This window comes from Lygodium microphyllum, chromosome 4, assembly GCF_053477565.2.
Source record: "Lygodium microphyllum isolate KBCC chromosome 4, Lygodium_microphyllum_v1.1.10, whole genome shotgun sequence".
NCBI classification, from domain to species: Eukaryota; Viridiplantae; Streptophyta; class Polypodiopsida; order Schizaeales; family Lygodiaceae; genus Lygodium; species Lygodium microphyllum.
In genome coordinates, this window is record NC_141138.1 from 144,661,817 (window position 1) to 144,686,415 (window position 24,599).

Sequence of the window (24,599 nt, forward strand, 5' to 3'; positions counted from 1 at the left end):
ACATCGTGCCCCTTACAACCATTACAGCCAACTATTTGTGCCGTCTGAGCAACCCTATCCAGTCCATGCATATATGCAAAAAATACTTATATGAATCATACGTACCCGATGCATTGAATGCTTATAAATAGCTGTGGTAATTTTCTCATCCATTTGGTACAGGACTTATTGGTTAGCTATGGGCCCTCCAAATATTAGCCATGATACACTTAGGCATCCCTTATAGACACCAAGAATAATCCACAAGCCAGGCAAACGATGGAGCACAAACATCTAAACATACAGAGAACCCTACCTATGCTCCACAGTTACTCCAATCTGATAAATCGAAAGCCCCATGGAAATATAAATCTTAGTTCCAACACGACTCCCAGAAGTTCGAAAAGGAGAGGCATAGTAGAAAGTGAAATATTGGTCATGCATTCTTCTCGATTCTCTTTCCTCATATGTGTCTCAAAACAGCACAAAAACAAGGCCTCAATGATATGCTTGCAGATTACAACTTCAAATGTAATCACATCACAATTTGCACGTACCACTTGAAACAGCATCTCCTGCGCTCGTTATCATTTTTGCAACAAAATTTTTTAGCACCTCAGAAGTGCATGCACATAGCCCACAAGCAAACAGCCAGCTTTGATGATGTTAGCTTTGATGATACTAGCAAGAGTAACCACATTTAAAAGAAACATATTGTCGGCCAGCGAGGACAGAACGGAGATTGCAGCACATGCTCAATAGGATCAACCACCTTATATCTCCAAATAATCATCTACCTTCAGTTCCAACCGTAAAAACACGTCTCCTGAATGTGCATGGACTTGGCTTAGGGTTTGAGAATGTTGAAATTCAAGTGGTTTGCATATTTTACTCCTGTATATGCTTTATAACATTTGCGTAACTATCAGCACAAAGCATGTAACTAACAAACAGTAATTTCAAGCCCATGCCAATTCAACGATTTGAAATATTAGCAGACATATGGAAGGTGACCATGCACCTTCACCTTTTCTCCATGAAATGTATTCCCAGAGGTATGAATTACAATTTCATTGCCTGTCTTGACGGATGGTGAACTCCTATAGGTGTTTCTGCCAAAATAATGTGTGCATATACTGGATATGCTGGCAGAGATTTTAATTCAGGAAGGCCTTCAATCATTGGAATTGTAGGCCCTTTATCCCACATACATCCAATACTTTTAAGAACTCACAACAGTTTAAGCTACTGATCAATCTACTAAAAATTTGACATCATTGTCCAGATTTGAAATAAAGATCAGCTCTGCTCTTTGCCAATTTGCACTTCTTCAGCTAGAGACTGCTTTACCTCAACACCTTGTTCTGTTCCCTCAGAGGAAGATGCCTTGAATGGCCGTAATTTGCATCGCACATTATCAGCCTGTGATCTTTTCCCCAGAATACTGCCTCTCATTTCAGGAGACTTCTTTTTAAGATAATCTCTATCCAGAGGCCTAGGTATAACAAAAGAGAATTGACTCAACGTGACACCTGCTTCAACATACTCTGGATGCTGTGCTAAGAAACTGCCAAGACAAAATTTTGAGTTACCCGCTACCAATGTCATTATCAAAACAACAAATACACGATTTAAAAATAAAGTAATTGAACCAATTTGAAAAACTATGTAAACCTTACCGCTCAACCTCAGGCATAGAGCGCAATTTTCTTCCTGATGGGGCTAGATAGTATCTGCAGGCATATTTACCAAAGTAGATTCCAATAAATATGTGTGCACATCATTAAAGTAGAAGCATATTACCATCGCTTATGCACCTTTGTCCATTACCAATAGAGATCATTTAGCAATCACCTTGACTTTTCTTCTCAATTGGTTGCTGTATACAACTGAATTCACAAAACAAATAATGATGCTACAAAAAGTCCTGTGTCTGAATTAAATCCTGGTCTGACACACATTTCTTGCCCCTTATTTGCACCAAAAACCTGCCCTCCACCCCCTGCCCATTTTCTTTTCGAGTTCCAATGACACTCAAACAACAAAGAATAAAGAAATTTTACATAACACCACCTTCTAAACTTGAGAAAATCATTCCCATATGAAACTACTAGAAGGTAAGCACATTATGCATGCCTGTCTGTCATTGACAACATAGTTTTAAGTCCCTGAATTTTGCTAATTTCTATCCTTCATTGAAGCCTGGGCCTTGAACAATGATATGCTAGTTTTTCAATATGGATCTACGGACTACAATTTGCTCTAATTTTTCACTTTTAAATCTGCTATTTAAATTTTTGTCCTGTATATTTCTTTGTCCTAGAATTCTAAGCTAATGATCAGAAAAGAGACAAATTTATGATGACAAGTTCCAATATAATGATGGCTCAAGATTTTTCATCACAAACTTGCCATTCTATTACCTCTGCAACCTTTCTTGGTTTCTTTTCAATGCCATTTGCAAGCTTTGAGAAGCCCTTGTTCAAAGGGCCAATGCAATCCTACTTAGCCAAGTGTACAACCCTTAAGCATGCCCCTACAGAGACAAAGGCTTGTTAGGGTGCTCCTAGAGAGACAAAGGCTTGTTAGTGTTTCTCTTGCACCTTGCATTAAGCCTTTTGCCTCTGATCCAGGTACACTGCAGTTGGTTGTGCATTGTGTCATGACTCATTTGTGCATTCATTTTGTTACCATTCACTCTATGCAGTCATTAGTTAGTCCTGTTATTCAAACACTCTTGTGTATTCTCTGTTAGCCTTCATGCTTTTCACACCGACAACCTAAAAACATCAATCATTCAATCAATACAATGGGATAACTATGAAGATATGCTAGGGCTGGTGCTGCTGAGAAGAGACAGATATATGAATGCAACTAAAACACGCTAGCTCAAACAATAATGCAAAAATGCAAAAAGGAAAGGAGGGTAGAATCTAATGAATAAATGAATGTTAAATATGAATAAGTGAACAAGATGAGATAGAGGTAATGCTCAAGGAGCACAAATGTTTGACAACCACTAACTCTTGTGGAAGCCGGCTAAGGGAGAGTGCTTGAGAGTGTCGTCCTTCATGTACAAATTCCAAGTCCAGCAATACCACCCCTAATGTAGATGCAGCCAACTAGAACCGAGGGTGATGTCACACAACAACCAAGGGCCAACTACAAATGAGAATTATTGAATTTTTGAAGGAGTCTTGAGTTAAAAATTCATTATATGCTAACTAGCCATTTAAAATGGCCCCAAAATATGCTTAATTAATCAAATTACCAAACTTTCATTGAAAAGAAATGCAATCCTAAAGAGTGTCTATGTCCCATAAGCACAAACCCTAATTTGGGAGGATCCAAACTTTCTATAAATAGACAAGCTGCCCTCCATTGACTCCAATCTCTTTTTGCAATTTGTAGGTGCCATCTCTCTGCTGTCCATACCCCGTTCGCAGAGGATATCTCAATTCGAGCTGCTGCCCACTGCTATCCATCATTAGGTGCCTACTATCCAACCCTTACTACTATTCACAACTGTTTTCCAACCTATTCATGCTGCTATCCAGCTGACAACTGCTGTCTACATCTGTCCCAGCTTGTCACCTACTGCCGCATGTTGTTGCCTCTGTTTGGAGCTGTACAATCAGCTGGAGTCTACATTTTTGCTGCCAGCATCACCAACCACCTGCCATGTCACCTGTTCTACTACATTTTGTTGATCACATCATCGCCCAGCTGCCACATCATCAGCCACTACTGCATTTTCTGTTTTTTGCATTGCCCGGCCTCGTCAAACACTAATTCAGCCTTCCTAAGCTGCATTTGCTGCTGCCCAACATGTCGAAGGCTGCCTGCTACTTTCTACCTCAGTCCCTAAGACACAAGAGTCCGAGTTTTAGTATTCAACTTGCATAGTGTGTTTGTTACATTGAACATCATATTTATTCATTAATCAGATTCTTTCATCTTGTGTGTTCATTGTCTCTATATTACCTTAACCTTATTTGTGTTTCTTTATTAGTCTATGTGTTTGTCATACAATTGTGTTTGCATTCTATAGTTGAGCATTTCTTTACATAGTATCAAAGCTAGATAGTCCTTGAAGAAAACTAGGTCCTTAAAAGAAAAGCCGGTCTTCAAAAATGGAAACCACAAAGAGAAAATAACATTGAACACTTCCACACCAATTAAGTCTCCAAAGCAACCTATGCCGAGAATAGAGCAAGAGTGGGTTGTAGAGCCTGCCCCACAAGGTTCCAACAAGTGTGGATACTTCTAACTACCCTCAAGAAACTAGACAATATCTGATTACCAACAAGGAGCTTAAGCTAATCATTGCTCACAAAGAATAGAAGATCAAGAAGCTTGACAAGAGAATTGCACTTCGAGAATAGATACTCGATGAAGCTATTTAGAATTCTCTCTACAAATGTTGCGCATAAATCTAATGATGTTGCAAGGCCGTCAAGACCTCCATCAAGCTTGTCCCCTTGTTGAAGAAAGAGATACGGAGTATATTCCTTTTCCTTTCTTTCAAACTTATCATTCCACTCCACTGCAAGGTACATAAGTTTCAACTTAGGTTCCTTTTTCTTCTTCTACTTCTACTCCTTTACAATACTTTGATAGATCATAGAGATCATGACAAAAAAAAGAGTTTGGTTTGTTGATCATGGAAAAGGTTCTCTAGAAGATCAATTCTTGCATATTAACACACACAGAGAATAATTAAAAATTTTCATGTAACTCTTCTTCCATTTTTTCTTCTTTGAATTTTGCTACTCATAGTTAGAATGATTTTAGAGATTCATCTTCTTTGCATTTCGTATCTTCATCTTCATTTCCATTTCCATCATTAGATGAATAAAATCAATTCATGCTACATCATTCACAGCCCACTTTTGAAACCAACCCATCCCACCCACTTCTTCCACTGAATCTCCCTTATCATTCACACCATTTACTTTTCCTTTCAAACACTACATGTCACATCCCACACTACTCCCTGCAGTTCTCCAAACATAAGCACTACCTTTAGAACAACTACACCCACACACCCGAGTGGTGCACCTACAGTTATGGGAGAGGTTCGTCCTTCACCTTACCCACCTTTGGGATATTCACAACATGGAATATCTACCCAACCTTTCCAAGATGTAGACCAATTGATTCCATAATTTGCTAGCATGGCTATTCCTATTGGACTAACAAGTTATTCCACTATGCCTCAACCAATAGTAGGGCAAGGCTTTAGAGTTTCTGAGTGTTACGAGGACGTGAAATTTTGAGATACTTTAATCTTGTTGATAACATTTGATTGAGTTACTAATCAAATGTGCAAGGTTATTTAACACATGTGATGCATTAGATGGGCACATTTAATTTTTGGGCAAGGTCAAAAGGGCTGAAATTAATTTTCAGAATTATTTAATTTTGAAAATTAATTTGATGGCTAGATAATGCTGAAAATTAGGTTTAGAAGGCTGCCACTTGGCAAAAATAACCATGCAAACTGAAAAAACGTTTTTGGGACTTGGTCTTAGCCATTCAAGTCAATTTTCAACTAAAGCAAGAGAGAGAGAAGGCTATCGGTCCATTTTCTGAGCAAAAAACAATAGATTACAATAGGTAACAACCATCTAGAGCCATCAATAGACAGGTCACAGTAGAAGAAGGCCCGTCAGAGGCTGGCAACATCATCAGCTAGCTAGTGGCAACATTCTAATGCTCTCAAGCTGCAGGCAACCGCTTTCCTTACTAGTTGAAACAAGCTGCATGCTAAATTCAGCCATTTCCCATGAGAAATCTCTGAACACACACACACACACACACACACACACACACACACACACACTCTCTCTCTCTCTCTCTCTCTCTCTCTCTCTCTCTCTCTCTCTCCGGCATACTCTCACCTATTCCAGCCCATTCTCAAAAGATCTCAACCATTCGGATTAGATCTCATTTGAATTTGGTAGACAGCAAAGAGAATTCCACTTTAAACCTTCTGCAAAAATTAGGGTTTAGCAGCCACCTCAGTACTCGTGCTATCAGTAGAAGGCATTGCACATTGAATTCAACACTTGAAATTTGTGAAATTATCAAGGAATTTAGATGCCAGCCCATCCATTGTGAATTTAGGGCAACATTTGGTCCTCTGGGGTCCAATTAGAGCAAGTTTTAAGTGAAATTCAAGGGGAAATTTGCCCAATTTGTGTGCTGATTGCATCTACCAAAAGGGGCTTTTGAATTAACCAAGGAGATTGTGGAATCTGGTTGCTGGAAACCACTCAATCCCTTGATTTGGTAGGCTCAAGGCACCTAATTGCAAGCCAAAGCTTTGTGTTGGTACTGATTTTTGTACTCAACTGAGAAATTACAACAAGATGTCTTCATATAGTGAGATGGAATCAAGCAATGATGACGCCTCTTAGTATGGACACTCACATGGAGAAGAAGAAAATGCAATGCCTGATTTTGGCCAAGGCTTAGACCATGGAAAGCAAGCTGAAAATGTTGTTGTTGGGCAAGATCCAAGGCCTTCAAGTCATGAGACTAATGACCAGTAAAGTGAAGAGGAATTTGATGACCAATTCAAGAATCGGATGAGGATAGCAAGAAATCTCTTTGCTGAATTGGCAAAGGATCCTCAATTCACCTAATTTTTGAATGCTCTAAAGGACAGCAAGGGCAAGAAAAAGTCGACGTCTATACCTTCGCGATAACAAGGTGCACCGAAGGTAATACCAAAGCCTTCACTTCAAGCTCCTAAAGAGGCCAATGAAGCAAAACTGTTGGTACCTACAAGGTAGGAAATGCAAATACAAGGCTGACATGGAAGCATAGTTGTCCGAAACAAAAACATTTCAGCCCCAAAATGTTTCGGTCCCGAAACGCGTTTCGAGACAACCATTTCAAAACATGAAAGGTAACTCACCCAATTTCGTGATAGATTGTTCATTTTGCCTTGCTAGGTGCAGATTTCACCCTATTTGTTTACTCTCCACTCTCTTTCTTAGTTGATCACTCTCCCTACCTGTTGTTTACCCCTCTTTCACGTCTACCACTGTCTACAGCCTCGAAACCCTACATTCCTCATCCCTCACCTGCCCAATCCTTTTCCTAAACATGCAAGGTAACTCACCCAATTTCGTGATAGATTGTTCATTTTGCCTTGCTAGGTGCAGATTTCACCCTTTTCGTTTACTCTCCACTCTCTTTCTTAGTTGATCACTCTCCTCGCCTGTTGTTTACTCCTCTTTCACGTCTACCACTGTCTACAGCCTCGAAACCCTACATTCCTCATCCCTCACCTGCCCAATCCTTTTCCTTTCCTGTCCACACTATTTGCAGTACTTTTCCCTCCGATTTGGAGCTGCTTTTTAGTGTTTCCAGCAAGCAATCCCTCTCCCCTCTTCTTCCTTTGCTGTCCACACTAGTTCGAGCTGGTTATCCCCAACTTTGATACTGGTTTCTTCTATTTCCAGCAACAAACAACCATGGTGAAGGATAAATTTTGGAGCCACATGCGCATCATTAGCAACTATGAAGGTAGTGGTGGCTCAAAGCGGTGGGAATGCAACTACTCCCATGTCATATGCACAAGGAGTGTTACACGAGTAAAGGATCATCTTGCTTGTTTTAGTGGTAAGGATATTGATAATTGCCCTTATGTGCCTGATGATGTGTTTGCGAGTTTAGAGCATTGGAGGCAGCAACACCTTGTGGTCAGTGAGGCAAATGAGGATGATACTCCACGACAAAGTGCATGTCCTACAACAACATAGTTATATTTATTTTTCACACACTATTTACCGAGTACTCTATTTTTTGAATATATGACATAGTATGAGTCTATGGTTGTTCACTGTTGAGTCTTAAATCTTGATATATGTCATCATCGTTTATAGCCCGTCGCATACAACAATCTTTTATTTAAGGTTTTAACTTCTAAATCTTAATCTTGAAAGTTTTTTAAACTCATGGATTATGATTTTACAGACTTGACACCCAATGGGACAACAAAAGACTATGATGAGGATGGAAAAGTAGTGAAATTTGAGTCCTTCAATGGTACACAAGATAGGCTGAAAGTTTTGACTTTCATTCAACAATTTAATGCAACCACAAATATACCAACATATTGTGTCCCTATTCAAGGGGGAACTTCACCGAATCCTCAAAGATTTAAAACGGAGCCACTTTCTTAAAGGGGAATGCATTGCAATGGTGATCCACACTTTTGATGCAAGGTAGAGCACCATCAACATGGGTACAATTCAAGCAAATGCATTGAATTAGTTGACAAGTACCTTTGAGGTGGACATCATGACAACTTGGAACAAGCTAGATGCTAAGGAATGCAAGAAGTAGGACCAATACAATAACCAGTTTTGGGATGCATTGCTGCCCATCACTTCTTATTACCCCATACCCCTTCATGAGCAAGTGGAAAAATATATTTGTAAGCTACCTAAAGGAATCAAGGATTTTTGCATTAAATTCACTATCTCTAGTCTATCTCAGCTCATAGAGACGACTGCTAGAGCAAATGCTTTGCTGTGTGGGAACGATTCGAGCTTCCTAAAGAGTAGGGAGAAGCTGAATAAAGGTTGTTTAAGGCTCAGAAAAGAAGCAGATCTGAAAATCAGCTTGAAAAGAGGCCAAAACAGCAAAGAAAGAGCTTGAAAACATTAGCACAAGGTAGGGAATTGATGGTTGCAAATAAATGCTTTATTTATGAACATGAGGGTCACATTGCAAGTATAGTTACCCGAAATGGCGTTTTCAGCTACCCAAAATGGAAATGTTTTGGACCCAAAACATTTCAATCCCGAAACGCATTTCAAGACAAGTGTTTTGACAAACAGGGATTTTCGGCTACTTTCGGATCGAGCACATCATTTAGCCTTTGTGCACCTTACTACGTGAGCATTCCGCCTTCTTTCCCCTGTTATCCACCCTCTTTCTCAACCGATCACTCTCCCTGCTTATTGTTTCCCCCTTTCACATCTACTATTATCTATAACCTCGAAACTCCACATTCTAGCTCTGAAACTCCACATTCCTCATCCCTTAACTACCCAATCCCTTTCCTTTCATGTCCATACTATTTCTAGCTATTTTCCCTCAAATTTAGCACTGAGTTTCACTGTTTTCAGCAAGCAATCCCTCTCCTCTCTTCATCCTTTGCTATGCTCTCTTATTTAAGCAAGTCTTTTCCACTTTCCAAGAAGGTACAACCATGGTAAAGGACACCTTTTGGAGCCACACATACATCGTTAGTAACTATGAAGGTAGCGGTGGCTCGAAGCAGTGGAAGTGCGACTATCGGTGTGTCATACACATGGGGAGCATTACACGAGTGAAGGATCATCTTGCTCATGTTAGTGGTAAGGATATTGATAATTGCTCCGAGATGCTTGATGATGTGTATGCTAGTCTACAGCATTGGAGGTAGCAATGTCCTACAGTTCCACCTCCTCCCGTAGATGGTAGTACCCAAAGAGAGGTAGAGTATCCTTGGATTTTGGTGGAATTGCTTCTACTACTGCCAATATCTCTATGGATACAGATGCAAAGGCCACTCCGACAAGTGCAAGTACTACTATTGAGAGTCTTGTTGCTTCACGACTCCCTTTGCCACATCTTGGGGGTGCGCAAGGTGGTAGTAGATCGTCAACAGGTACACGTACCACTCGGGCAGCAAGACCTACAAGAGGATCATTGGAAAGGGCAAGTATTACGACGGCCCTTCAAAAGCAAGCAAAGGCAAAGGCTATTCATGAGATCATGAGATTGTTTATATAGTGCACCATCCCTTTCAATGTTACACATATAAATAGGTGAAAAATGACCATTAGAGCCATCAATTAGATTGGATGTGAGTGGGAGGGCCCCTCCTATGAGGCTTTGCACACATGTGAGCTTGTTAGAGAGAAACAAGTTGTAGAGCTAGAGATACAACATTTTAAGACTACTTGGCAGTAGTATGATTGCACTATTTTTGTGTGAAGGATGGAAAAATGTGAGGAGGAGGAATGTCTATAATATCTTGGTGTCCTCTAGTAAAGAGAGCATGTTCTTATGTGCCATAGATGCATCGGCAGAGCAGAGACAATAATTACAGATGACTATATCTATAGGCATATCAAGGCTGCCATGGAGATTGTTGTAGAGAATGTAGTGTAGGTCATCACTGACAATGGCAATAATTGTGTGCCTATGGGTGCTTTGTTAGAGAGTGAGTTTTTTAAGATCATGTGGACTCCATGTGCATCACATTGTTTAGATATACTCGTGGAGGATTTGGAAAAGATTGGATGGATAAATGATCTCTTCAAGAGAGATAGAGGCATGGAAAATTTTGTGACAGAGGCCTAGAGTGCATGCCATTTTTAGGGAAAACAATGATTTAGATCTTTTGAAGCCATCAACCACCTGCTTCGCTTACATATTTATTGTTGTGGAGAGAATTGTTGAAGTCCACCAAGGCCTCTTGAGGACAATTGTCTCTAGAAAGTGGGTTGTATGGGATAAGAGGGAACAGCCTAAGGCTTTGACATTTATCAACAATGTCATGGATGAGAGCTACTAGACAGATGCAAGCTATATTGGTAAAATCTTTGACTCCCATTGACACACTTTTAAGGATCACTTATATGGAGGATAGTACTCTAGGCCTTTTGTACGAGTACATGGATAAGATTGGAGAGATGCTTGACAGAAACATCTTGTCTTGAGATAACTGAATCAATGACCATTCATTATAATTTCACCTTTTAATCATTTGTATGAGTCTATGATTTATCATGATTCATAATGTATATTGCTATATGGGCAACAAATTAACTTTTATAAATGCTATAGCGTGCAAGACATTCACCCAATGTGAAACAAGAGATGGGATTAGTTTCACAAATCAATCCATGTTGCTGCAAATTGCTTGCATCCTCTTTGGCACAACAAGAATCAATGGGCAAGTGAGGAGCTTGAAGAGTGCAAGGCATTCGCACAATGTGGAACAGAAGATGGCATGATTACCTGGTCTTTTACACTTTGTATCAATCTGCCTTGCACTCATGCGATTACTCTTGGCACGGGAAGATTTCATGAAGATCTTGAAAAAACTCTATTTTCCTCCAAGATATTATGTAGAGATACGATGCACTTTGCATGGTGTCTATTGTTTTATTGACACCGAGAGGCTAGCATACCTCAAAAATAACCTAAAAATGATTTAATGGATGGAAGAGCTAAAGCTCTCAAGATATTTCTGTTTGAGGAACCTAGAGTCAAAACCATTATAAATGTAAATGATAGAAATATACACCAAGATTGGTACATTTATGATCCAACGATGATCACTACAAGGGTACAGGGGGTATAGCAACGGGCCTTTGCGATGCAAATTAGCAACGTCACTATTTGCGTTACAAATACGACATAACTCTGCCAAAAAAAAAAAGGCGAAACCCGAGCGCGCATCCTCTTTGACACAGGAAGGATCAATATGCAAGAGAGGAGCTTGAAGAGGGACTGCAAGATAATTTTAGTAAATGGACTGATGGAGATGTTTCCATCATTACGTGACTTGAGAATGATCTTCTCAAGTTTCAAATCCACAACACATACTGTAAGTTATGCCACACACATACTTGGTGGTATCTGGTCCTAGTTGTTGGCCTAGGTCATTCATTTGGCCATAAGTGTCAGTTTTGGTGACACTAGAGAGATAGCGTTTAACGATATCTAACACCAATCTAATGGTCAAAGATGGTGCAGAGATACTCAGGAATTGAAGTTGCCTAGCCAATTTAATTATTGGCCAATTAGATTATTTTTTAGGCCATTGAAATAATTATTAGATTAATTTTTAGTATTTAAAGATTGAAAATTAATATTTAATTATGGATAATGCTGAAAAAACCATCTGGAAAGGCTGCCACTTGTCAAAGATGCCCATGCAACCTGAAAAACGTCTTTAGAGGCTAGAGAGAGACATTTGAGTGGATTCAACCTGCAAGAGAAAAGAAGGAGATGTTACTGGTCTAATTTGCAGCCATTGGAGGACCTTCTAAGGTAGCCAGGGGCAAGAGAAGACCAATCAACAATAGATGACAATATCTATATGCTGTTGAGACAGGGTAGCAACAGTAAATGATTGATTTTCTTCAGTTCTTTGCATCTACAAGTTGTTGAGACAGTGCAGCAGCAACAAATTTCAGATTTTCTTCAGTTCTTTGCGAAGAAAGTTTGAATTTTCTCTCTTCTCAGCATTCTCTCTCATCTCCCAGCCTTTCTACAACCTTGCTCCAAAGATTACGGCATTGAGATCACCAAAGGCTCAAAAATTTTAGATTTCTCTACTATAAATCCTATAGGCAGTGTGGCCTCTCTACTATAGTGATTGGGAACTTGATGAGTTCACTTGCTCCCAAACACAGATACAATTTATAGTAGAGCAAACGTAACTTGATGAGTTCACTTGCCCCCAAACACAAATGCAATTTATAGTAGAGCAAATGTAACTTGAGGAGCACACTATAAATCAGATTGAGGTTTGCGTTTAGGGTTTGAGTTTTGCCCTCTCTGTCTATGTCTGTCTCTTTGTGTTTCTATCGTAGTCGTACACTTTGTGTGTCCTCAGTGCAAAGCCTAGCAGTTTTCTTCACACACCTTCTACATCAAGCTGTGTTTGGAGATCCCACACACCTGATGTCAGCATCCACACCTTGGAGACAGCTCTCATCACCTCGCAAGCTCATCTACCCTCGTGGCATCAATCTCTGCAGCCCCAAGCATCTGTGTTTGGGGGCAAGTGAACTCATCAAGTTACGTTTGCTCCTCTGGCGACTACTCCTTCACCTAGCAACATCCTACTGTCTACATTTGCAACCTATCATCTATCCTACCATCTAGTAATAGAGTTCTACCTCCAAGTATCAACATTTGGGCTATTCTCACCTACATTTGGCAGCTCACACTCTCCAATCATCTATGTTTTGCAGCTTAGACCCCTCTCCATTACCTAGCATCACTCCACAGCAGCAGCTAGCGTCACTTATCAGCTTGTGTTTGCCGATTCAAAGGCTCCTCCTTCAGTGATGGCAATCTCCCTACTCCAATCATCAACTAGCTAGCTACGTTTGGCAGTCTAGCACTCTTCTTGACTTCAACATCAGTCTCCGATAGCTCATGATCTTACTTCAACAACCTACTACCCAGAGAAATGAGTTTCACTCCCTTCACAATGCAGATTCCCTTCAAATACAACCACCTAATTCGAAAAGGACATTGTAATCATCTTCTCAGCTTCAGCTCTATTGCATCAGCTTGGTTTACTTAGCATGATTCGATGCTTCGTCTTCTTCTTTTGTGGTTTGAGTTTCTCTTCTCTTTCAGTATTCGTCGTGCACATTCTGTGTTTCCCCTACAAACCCTAGTATCTCATGGCTACCGTACTGAGATGGAAGCCTCCCTTGTAACTTCAATGACACCTCATGCTCGAGCATAGTTGTCTCAAGTTTCCAAAACGCGAAACAAAAACGAGAAAACGAATTTTATGTCTATTTCTAGAAATATTTTACTATTATGCATATAAATGGATAATACCATTTACATGTTGAACATCTACACCAAACCACTTAAATTCCTCAACAATATAGAGTGTTCATGTAACTTGAGGAGAGATTTGACAAGTATGCATGATCCCACCAAAGATTTAAGACAATAAGACTATAAATTCATAATCCATGAGTTTAAAAAACTTTCAAGATCAAGATTTAGAAGTTAGAATCTGATATAAAAGATTGCAGTATGCCATGGGCTATAAATGATGATGACATATGTCAAGATTTAAGACTCAACGATGAACATCCATAGGCTCATATTATGTCATATAGACTCAAAAAATAGAGTACTCGGTAAATAGTACGTGAAAAATAAAAACAACTATCTTATTATAGGACGTGCTATTTGTCGTGGAGTATCATTCTCATTTGCCACATTGATCACAAGGTATTGCTGCTTCCAATGCTTTAAACTAGCAAACACATCATTAGGCACATCGGAGCAATTATCAATATCTTTACCACTAATACAAGCAAGATAATCCATCACTCGTGTAACGCTCCCCGTGAGTATGACATGGGAATAGTTGCATTTCCACTGCTTCTAGCAACCACTAGCTCCATAGTTGCTAACGACGCGTATGTGGCTACAAAATGTAACCTTCACCATGGTTGTTCCTTGCTAGAAATAGAAGAAACCAGCAACAAAGTTGGGAAAAATCAACTCAACCAATGTGGATAGCAAAGGACAAAGAGAGGAGATGGATTGCTTTCTGGAAACACTAGAAAGCAGGTCCAAATCTGAGGGAAAAGTATTGCAAATAATGTGGACAGGAAAGGAAAAGGATTAGGCAACTAAAGGATAAGGAATGTATGATTTCACGGCTATCGACACTAGTAGATGTGAAAGGGAGAAGCGAACAACAAGTAGGGAGAGTGATCAACTGAGAAAGAGGGTGGAGAGCAAACAAAACATGGCAAAATTTGCACCCAGCAAGGCAAACAAGCAATCTATCACGAAACTGGGTAAGTTACCCTACCTATTCTGAAAGGGTTATCTTGAAATGCATTTTGTGACCAAAACATTAGGGCTGAAAATTTTCCACTTCGAGCAACCCAAAACGTTGTTTCGGGCAACTATGTGCAACTCAAGCAACATCAAGGACATATGTGTGAGATTGACTAGCGTCAATGATGTTTGAGCCCACAAAGCATTGGTTACTCCATCAAACTCCAAAGGGAGCTTATAGGGCATGGTCCCCATAAGATAAGCCTCTGAAAGGGCAAACTACATGTATCGATTCTAAACGTATGCCCATGTAACATGAAATAAGACTGGATAGTATCCTTTGGCTCAAACTTCATCTGCTCAAGTTAACCATAGAGGGTAATGGCAGACATGGTCTGGGAAGCCTCATACAACATTTGAAGCTTCTCTCATACCGTTGAAGCTGTCCTATAAGAGGTGACTACCAATAAAATCTCTTCAGAGATCCACTAGATGAGCAAAATACGCACAGGTATTATCGTAATCCCATGTAAGAATAGCTTCCTCATGGTTAACAAGGTCCCAATCATCTTGAAGAGGAATAGGAGGTTGGAGACGCTCAATGGCTCCTAAAGCCATGCATCATAATCACTTCTACACAAACCATGCTTTCATGACAATACTCCATGTGAGATAGTCAAGGCCATGAAATTCATAATCAATAGAGCACCATGGAGGTGCCATTTGGAAAGGATAGGATAAGAAGATAAAGGAAAGAAGAGAGATAGAGAGAGAGTACAGCCAAACATAGCACAAATTGCCCTGATCACAAGTTCACACGCAATGTATAGACAATTAATCACAAAATGACTCGTACAAGAAGGCAAAATCTCATCAAACACAATCAAAAGATATAAGGATTACAGCCAAGAAGACCTGAAAATTATGTCATCCAGCTGGTGCAAGGTCAAAAACAGAAAAACACACAGTTGAATAAAACATTCAGGCAGTCCAAGCATTAAAATGCAGCCACAGCAATAAAATAGAGCAGAAACTCAAACCGCAACCAGCTGTAGACAAAACACAAGCATCAAATGACTGAAAACAAACCGATTTTGATCAGGGACAGATCGCTTGAGCAGCAGCAAACAGCACAAGTCTGATCAACAGCAGGAAGGTGTGAGGGCAGACTGTCCACAGCAGAAAACAGCACCCACAGCCGAAACACGGACGTCTAATACCGTGTGAGAAATGGATGCAACAATGGAAGTGTAGACTACACAACAAGAGAAAAGAGAAAATAGAAGAACACTGCAAAGGGAGAACTTAGAGATATGCTCAGAAAATGGAATCCATATACCAAACATGAGACAATCGCATACAACGCTGAGTCACTCGCTGTGTGGGCACTGGCACTGACCTCATCTCTCCAATAGAACCTGCAGTAGAAGTTTGCAAGTGAATGATAGCTGAGGACGAGGGACCCCAAATAAATAGGTAAAAAATAAGGCCAAAAATGCATCAGGTAGGCCAGCAATGTACTAATCATAAAATGCCAGTTGGCCATGAAATAATGCTAGAAACCACAAAAGTAAGCACCAAAAGAATGCCTAAAATAATCGCTTGTGCCCAGTCCACAAATACACATGCACAGATTCACTCATAAGCTGACTAATTTGCTAACACTATCAAGATCTCATAGGTGATGGGTATCTTCCTTTCAGTTGTCCAAGTGAATGAGACGTGCGCTTCTTTTTTTCGGTTGACATTTTTCCATTCCAAAAATATTTCTTGCCCTCCTTTCTCATACCATAAGTCACACAATGAGTGATTCCCCAAGCAAGTGCGCTTAGCTCCTTAGTTCACACAAAAGTAAGACAACAATATACAAACATGCTCAAGGGTGTTAGTGTAGAGATATAGAGCTTAGAAGAAGTAAATGGGTAGATGTAGTGTGGGTGGTAGCTGTTCATGATCCTAGATGTGTGAAGTGCTTATGTTTGCTCCACTCTATGAAGTAAACGGGAATCATGCAGCACAATGTATAGGCTTTCCTTGGGAATAGATGCTTACTTTCATAACTTTTTCATGGACATTGCCCTCATGGGGATTCATTCACTTGCCAAAACACACTTTTATAAGAATGAATAACCAAATGAAATGCAATAATGAATGCAAAAGGGAGTTAAAACAAGGAAGAGATGCCGATACCAAAGACAAGAAGCCAATATTGAAGCTTGTATGTACCAAGTGGGCAAACCATGGAAGTCAATGGAGCAAGTCCCAAGAGAAGGAGCTAAAGTTGACTATGTGGTGCCAAGAACCTAATGAAGAGATCGATGTGGAAGCAACTAAATTGGAGAGTTGTGTTGAAGAAGCAGCCATCATGGTATCATCAAAAAGATTTGCTTGAACCTCGGCCTTGGGAGGGGAAGCCTCCATGCCGATTGAAGAAACAAGGACTCGACCAAGAGAGATCATGGAGCCACCATGGAACAACCAACTAACCATTCTCCAACTTAGTTATGACTAGTGAATACTTGCAATGTTCAACCTCAACCCAAATACAAAACCTAGCACGTAAGCACCAAAGAAAAATAGAACCTGCATATCAATTCACACACAATGTAAAGAACAGCTGATCATAAAAGCGACTGTTACGAAGAGAGAATATAGGTGAAACAGGTGAGAACAGCTACAGGAGGATTAAACAGAGTACAAATACTGTCACCTAGCTTGCAGAGTGTTCAGGACTGTAAACGCAGACTGCTATATCAAAAACACAAGTGTGCAGGGGCAAAACCAGGTCATACAGCAGTGAGGGAAGTCACCCACACTGGCTACAGATGCTGGACAGGTAAACGCAGGTACAGCTGGTCAAAATCCAGGCTTACAGGGAAGGAAGCAGACAGGTTTGGCTGCTGGTAGGGTTGCCCAGGCTGTTGAATCAGTCACCGCAGACAGGGAAGAGCAAATTAGCAGCAGCAGATGTGAAACACAGACCCGCAGCAACAGATGTGAAACACAGACCCTAGAGACGCTAGAGAGAAGAGAAACACTGAGACTAAAGAACTCGCCGATAGATGCTCAGAAAATGGAGTCAATATACCAAGACGAGATAGGACAGAACAACAGGACCTGTGGTAAAGGTGTCTGCTGAAGTGATTGTCAAATGAGTAACTATTTAAAATAGATTAATTAATGCTGAAAATTGCATTTAGAAGGCTGCCACTTGGCAAGCTTTCCCAGGCAAGCTGGGGGGAAGGCTAATTGGGGCTGGTAGAGGTTGGTCCTAGCCATTCATAGGCTAAGGGAGGAAGGAGGAGCTGCAAGCAATAGTTGATCGCATAGCACAACATGATGGGGGCAGTGAGTTTCCTTTTCCACCTCAATGAGAGGTGGCGGTAGAAGAGGAGGGCTTGCTAATCACACTGGGTGGTTACCACCCTTTCCAAGCTATAGGCACCACTAGAATTGCCATCAAAGCTATCATTCATAAGATACTCTATTTGGGTGATTTCCTACTCTCATTCTTCAACTCAGCAATTCAAGCATATTCCAGCCATTGGTGAAGAGCAATAGTGTTTTTTCGTACTGAAACCCTAATTCACAATAGCAATTAGGGTTTCCCACCTCGAGATCTATACCCATTAATTGAAGACCCCACACTCAATGTAGTAGCCGTAGAATGAGAATTTACAGCTGATCCAAGAGGTGAGCCTATTCTCCATTTATTGTGGCCCACATGCAAGAGTTTGAAGACCCAATTGTTTAGAGTGAAGCAATGCGGAAGTGAATGACCAAGACAAAGAGCCAATAGAGAGAGAAAGAGAGTGAAATGCAGAAAATCTGCAATGAAGAATGCTGTATAAGGATGCAGAAATATACACGAGTGCAGATAGAATGTTTGTGTATGTCTCCACCTCGAAGATCTCAATCTCCGTCAGCCCCGAGGGCAATCTCCACGGTCTGAAGCCTCAAAACTAGGAGCACAACTGATCAAGTCTGCAAAAACCAAGGCCAATAAATAGGCCAGCCAAAAATACCCAGAAATAGCAGGTCAACTGCATTTATCGGCCAGTCCAACCTGCAACCTGCCCTCACCTGACATGTGGCAGCTGCCACGTGGCACTCTTGCACCAATCACTGCCTAGTGTACCTGTTGTACCTACTGCTTGTCCAAGGAATGTCCAGCTCTAACACCCCCTCTCATCCTAGACACAGCAAAAGGTAAGGGATCTAGAGTGCTGTCAAAGTAAAGCTTGAGGAAGCACCTAGGTAAACAAGTCTACAAGATTATCCTCTGTCTTGCAATAGACCAAGGAAATAGTCTCATCCAAAATCTTCTCCCGAATCAAATGGTACTGGATCTCAATATGCTTCGTCCAAGCATGAAAAACAAGGTTCCTAGCCAAGGCAATACAACTCTCATTGTCGCATTGAAGAACAATAGGACCACTTTGCAGGCAACCAAGCTCCTCCAAATGCTTGCAAAGCCACATTGTCTCACATGTAGCAGAAGACGCCACCCGATACTCCGCCTCAGTCAAAGATAGGGTAACTATGGGTTGCTTCTTGCTACTCCATGAAATAGCACCAGCACCCAAGGTAAAGCAATAACTTGTCATGGACCTTCAATGATCCACATCGCCAGCCCAATCTAAATCACTCCATCCTGTAAGTACCAAGTCTGGAGCACCTATACCAACCGGATGATAGATCCCAAGATCAAGAGTCCCTCGTAGAAACTACAAAATCCTCTCAGCAGCCTGCCAATGCACCATCTTGGGTTCACTCATGAACACAACCAGCACACCTACAACATAACATAAGTCAACACAAGTATTAAGAAGCCAGATCAAGGAGCCAACCAACTGCCTATAACGGGTAGCATCCACCAAAGGAGAATTGGAATGAGCTGTAAGCCTTCCAATTCGGGTCCATAAGAGTCGTAAGAGACTTACATCCCCCCATCTCACACATAGTCAAGAGCTCCTGTACATACCGTTGGTGGGAAATAAAGATCCCCCTCAGAGTTTGATAGATCTCATGACCTAGAAAGAAGTGAAGAAGTCCCATATCCGTCATCTCAAACTTCTCATGAAGTGCTGCCTTCCTTCGTCTACTCGACAATTTGAGTATAGTCACCTCTCACAATCAAGTCATCTACATAAAGGACAAACACAAGACCTCCACCTGAGGTGTGAACATAAAACTGGGGGTCGGCTTTGGAACGCCGATACCCCAATTTCTCCTTGGAGTCAATCTTCTCATTCCAAGCACATGGAGCCTGCTTAAGGCCATAGAGAGCCTTCTACAACGTGTACACCTTACCATCAAAAGAACCGAAGCTTGGAGGCTGCTCAACATAGATCTCCTCCTTCAACTCCCCATTTAAGATGACAGACTTCACATTCAACTAAATAGACTGGCCATCTCCTATGGCTAGCCAAGGCAAGAACTGTGCAAATAGTAGCCATCCGTGTTGTAGGGGCAAAAGTATCATGGAAATCAATGTCTTGGTACTATGCAAAACCTTTAGCAACAAGGCGGGCCTTGTGCTTGTCTAATGTGCCATCACTGTGATACTTGGTCTTGAAGACCCATTTGACTCCAATGATCTTCTTATGAGTAGGCTTCAGCACAAGATACCAAGCGCCATTCCTCTCAATTGACTCCAACTCCTACTCCATCGCTTTCCACCAATGATCATGATGTAAAGCCTCCTTCACAGAGGTGGACTCTTGAGCCTACCTGACACGAGTCATCAAACAATAATTAGTGGAAACAAGCTCAATGTGATGAGCTTGGTTCCTCTAAGAACACCGTGGGCCATCCTATGGCTGCCATTCCTCAGGTACCCCCTCAATCCCTACATCACGAAGAGTGTCACGAGTCCAACGAGAAGGAGGTCGAATCTCACCCCGTCGCTCTCCATCGGCTGAAGTTTCTAGAAGGACCACCGATGGTGAGGAGAGCAACCAGTAAATTTGGTGGCTAAGAACTGAGCTCCTCGTCCGAAAAAGAGTCCTCAAGAGGCACATGCTCTAGAGGAACAGTCATTGGCGCCTCCAAGAACAGGGTGTTCCTCACCCCCCCCTCTAAGGTTGGAACTTCCACGAAACTAACATCACGACTCATATAAACATCCCGCTTAACAGGATCATATAATCAAAAGCCTTGAGACTACGAGCTATAGCCCACAAACACCTGTCTTTTGGAAGCCGCTCCAAATTTGTCACGATGTGTCTTCGAGATGTGAACATAAGCATCACACCCAAAAACCCTGAAATAAGAGACATCTGGCTTAGCCCCAAAGTACGTCTCATACGGAGTGTCACAACTCTATAGAAACAAAATTTGTATCCTCTTTCATTAATTTGTCTATATAATGATTTATTAAATTTATTTCCTTTGCACTAATTAGATATAAAGAAAAGTGCATTGGAGCTGGCCACTGATGAGTGGTCACAGGTTATGGTGGACCCACGCGGTGGGTTAGAGAAAAGATAGTTCACACTTCCACCTATATGGCCCGATTGGGCGCCTGTGACTAGAACTCACGCATATCAGGGTTAGACTCGCACACAGAAAGGATTGATGCCTTGAAGTGTGGGCTAGGTCCACCAGAACAAACAGTTACAATCAACAAGATGGCATGATCATGAAATGCTTGTATAATGTGCATGTGTGGGCTGAAAGCTTGAAATGCACATTTCTTTGCATAGGAAAGTCACATGAAGATTCTGATACTGTTTTTGTGATGTACACGGAAAAAGCTTTCATATGGGGGGGTCCCTAAATTTTAGGAGATCCCTAAATTTTAGGAGCCTCGAATTAGCCTAAAAATGCTAGTCCTAAAAAATAGGGATGTCATTCTAAAAATAGCAAGTTCTGTACTCTGACTGTGCTTACTAAATTTGGTTGTTTCTATTTTTGACAGTATTCAGCCTAAAAAGGAAAGCCATAGAGAAGAGACAAGTGTCAAGACACTTGTCACACAAGTCTTCAAGTGTCCCACCACTTGTCACATCTCATGACATGTGGCTAGACACTTGTCTTGTGCTACTCCACTTTCCCCTTTTGTACTAGCTCTTCCCTCTCCTATAAATAAAAGCTCGTTTTTCTTCATTCAGCATCATTTTTCTTTGTTGTAAACTGATGTACAGCACCCACAGATAGCCAGAAACTAGCCCCATCCATCCCCATCATCATCCCCCACTTCTCTATTATCAAATTCCTCCATATTCCCTCTTCTATCACTGCTGTTTTACAGGACAGCAAGCCTGTAAATTCATTACAGCACCTCCTTCTCAAGCTCTTTCTTCCATTTTAGCAACAAGAAGCAAGCCCTATCCATGTACTATTGTTCAACGATGGAGAAAGGCTGATTTCCCCTCTTTCTTCTCTCATACTGCAAAGAAATCAGTTTTTATCATTGCATAATAGATAATGCATGTGTGTTTGTACATCTTTGCATGATCTTGTGAGAGTGAGAATTACTTCTCCTCACTCTCAGGTTGATTGTAACTGAGCTCTTCCCTAAGGGACTTGGGTTGAGCAGAAATACATTCCTTCGGGGGGGGGGGGGGGGGATTGCCCATCTTCGACCCTCAATCTTGTCTCCATTACTTTTACATTTTCATGGCTGTAATTTTGTGAGTAATTTTCATTTTCAGCTTTAAGTGTTCATTCTCTTTTATATTAAATCTCGAAAACAAGCGAATATCATAATTGTTAAGCATACTACGTTGTTCGGGGCGTTTACAATGGTATCAGAGCTTTGGCTCGGTCCTCACCCCAACACTGGTAGTGCTTACAATTATAAGTTTGTTTGTTTTCAGCCCTTGCATTGAGTGCTTGAGCATATTTTTTCTTAAGAGTCTCAATGGATTAGTCGAGTGCTATCCTTCAAGCCATTCAAAGTTTTAGAGAGGAGAATCAGCAAATTCGTGACCAACTTCTCAAACTAAAAAAAGTTGAGAATCCCAAAGAATTCAAGGAAAGAAGCCCATCTGCTTCAAGGAGACAAAGCCATACCAATGAAAGGAGCTGATCAAGAAGTCCAACTACTTCTAAGAGGCAGTCCCATTCTACTTCAAGACAAAGAAAGAGATCGCGTCGAAGCTCATCCTCTTCTTCAAAGTCATCTGGCGCCTACTCTGATGGACGCTCTTCTAGTGACGAAGAGTCACACCCTTCTCGTGAAAGACCTCATCATCGTCAAAGGCGTCAACATTCTTCACTCTCGTCTCCATCTTCATCCCCATCAAGTACTTCATCATCTTCAACCTCAAGATCCGGGCATGGACGAAAGCATAAGAAGAAGAAGAAGACTAAGTCACTATCTCAACTTGAAAAGAAGATCAAGTTCAGTATATATGATAGTTCCCGAAATCCTGATCTTCTTCTGAAGTTTATTCCTCAATTTCAAATTTTGTATGGTCGTAACAAGTATAAAGAAAAAGAAAATATTAAGTTTGCAGCTTTACATTTAACCGACTTAGCCCATACTTGGTGGACGGGTTTGGAATATGATCATGCTGCCCCAAAATCATGGCGGTCCTTTGTTCGCATGATACAAAGCCAGTTTCTTCCTGTTCATTTCAAAAGAGATGTAAAAATGGAATGGGATCGGCTTTGGCAAAGGAAAAATGAGTCACTTGGTGACTATACCAAGAGATTTTGGGAGCTACTTTTGAAGGTCCAACATTTCAAGAAGATCAGCAGTTCGGAAAAGCTTAGAAAGTTTCAAGGAGATTTGCATTTTAAACTTCGTACTGCTCTTAATCATTATCATTGTTCTAGTCTCGGGGAACTCATTGACCATGCTGAGACATGGGAAAGGGAGCACAATGGCAACAAATCATTCCAAAAGAATGATAATAAGAGAGTAGCTGATGATGAGGAGTATTCAGCCACAAATGAAGGACAAAAACAGCGGCAAACGCAGCCATCAAATCAAAAGAAGATGAAGCCCTATGCACCTCCTAATGCTCCTCAATTTCGCTCCAATCTATATCCACAAGCAAAGCAACTTTCCGAAGAAAAAAAGCAACGCTTCATGAAAGAAGGGAAGTGCTTTAATTGTGGACAAACAGGCCACATAGCGAAGCAATGTCCAAACAAGGAACAAAGCAAGGTTTCTGACAACAAGCCTAAGTCGCCAGTGAAAATCAATGCTATCAGTGATGTAGTTGCAAACACAACTCACACTCGAGAGACGCGCAAATTATTAAAAGCTTGGGGACAGTTGCAAGGTAAGCAAGCACTATTCTTGATAGATCTTGGTGCGAATGAAAATATCATTTCCTTGCAATTAGCTAAAGAGCTTGGATTAAAGAATGAAGAGATGGACACTCCGGCAGAAGTTCGCCAAGCATTAAATGTTGATGAAGGTGACACAGTGAAGACTGTGACACCCTACATTGGCAAGCTCAAGTTTCAAATTCAAGGCTACAGTGACGAAGATACCTTCTGTATCGGAGACCTTGATGGTTGCGATGTAATTCTTGGCATGCCTTGGAATCATAGAGTAGATTCAACCATCTTCTCTCAGAAAAAGAAGGTAGAACTCACCAACAAAGGCAAGAAGTACGAGATCCAAGCTGGAGTTTCTGGAGACACCATACCTATGGTAAGCCATATACAAGTCTCTAGAGCAATTAAGGATTGTGTTCAATGTTGTTTGCTTTATGTCACTGATGTAAAAGATAATATGAATGCTGAAAACCAAGAGCGACTTCAACTCTTGGAAAAGTATAAAGATTGTTTTTCGGAAGATCTTCCTTATCAGCTTCCCCCAGAAAGGCCAGAAGACCATCATATTGATATTATCCCGGCCAGTTCTCCTCCTAATATAGCACCATACCGTGTGAACCATCCTCAACAAGAAGAAATCAGAAAGCAAGTCAAAGACCTACTCAACCGTGGGCTAATTAGGCCAAGTAGCTCACCATTTTGTTCACCGGTTCTTCTTGTTCAAAAGAAAGATGGCACATTCAGGATGTGCGTTGATTATCGAGCCCTCAACAAAATCACTGTGAAGAATCGGTTTCCTATTCCCAAAATTG

General features: G+C 41.0%; 1 protein-coding gene across 3 annotated transcripts in view; it reads right to left on the reverse strand.

The window, feature by feature from the left end:
• Positions 1-871: 871 nt before the first annotated feature.
• Positions 872-24,599, reverse strand: part of LOC148037725 (putative methyl-CpG-binding domain protein 12) — a 42,068-nt gene continuing 18,340 nt past the window's right edge. For 2 of the 3 annotated variants that reach the window (XM_087676680.1, XM_087676679.1), the window contains exons 3-4: positions 1,659-1,712; positions 872-1,546 (exon numbers count right to left, since the gene is read on the reverse strand). In XM_087676680.1, coding sequence (XP_087532806.1) covers positions 1,279-1,546; positions 1,659-1,712 — 322 coding nt within the window. In that variant the 3' untranslated portion in view covers positions 872-1,278. The remainder of the gene's footprint in view (positions 1,547-1,658; positions 1,713-24,599) is intronic. The other variant, XM_087676681.1, reaches the window with a different exon arrangement.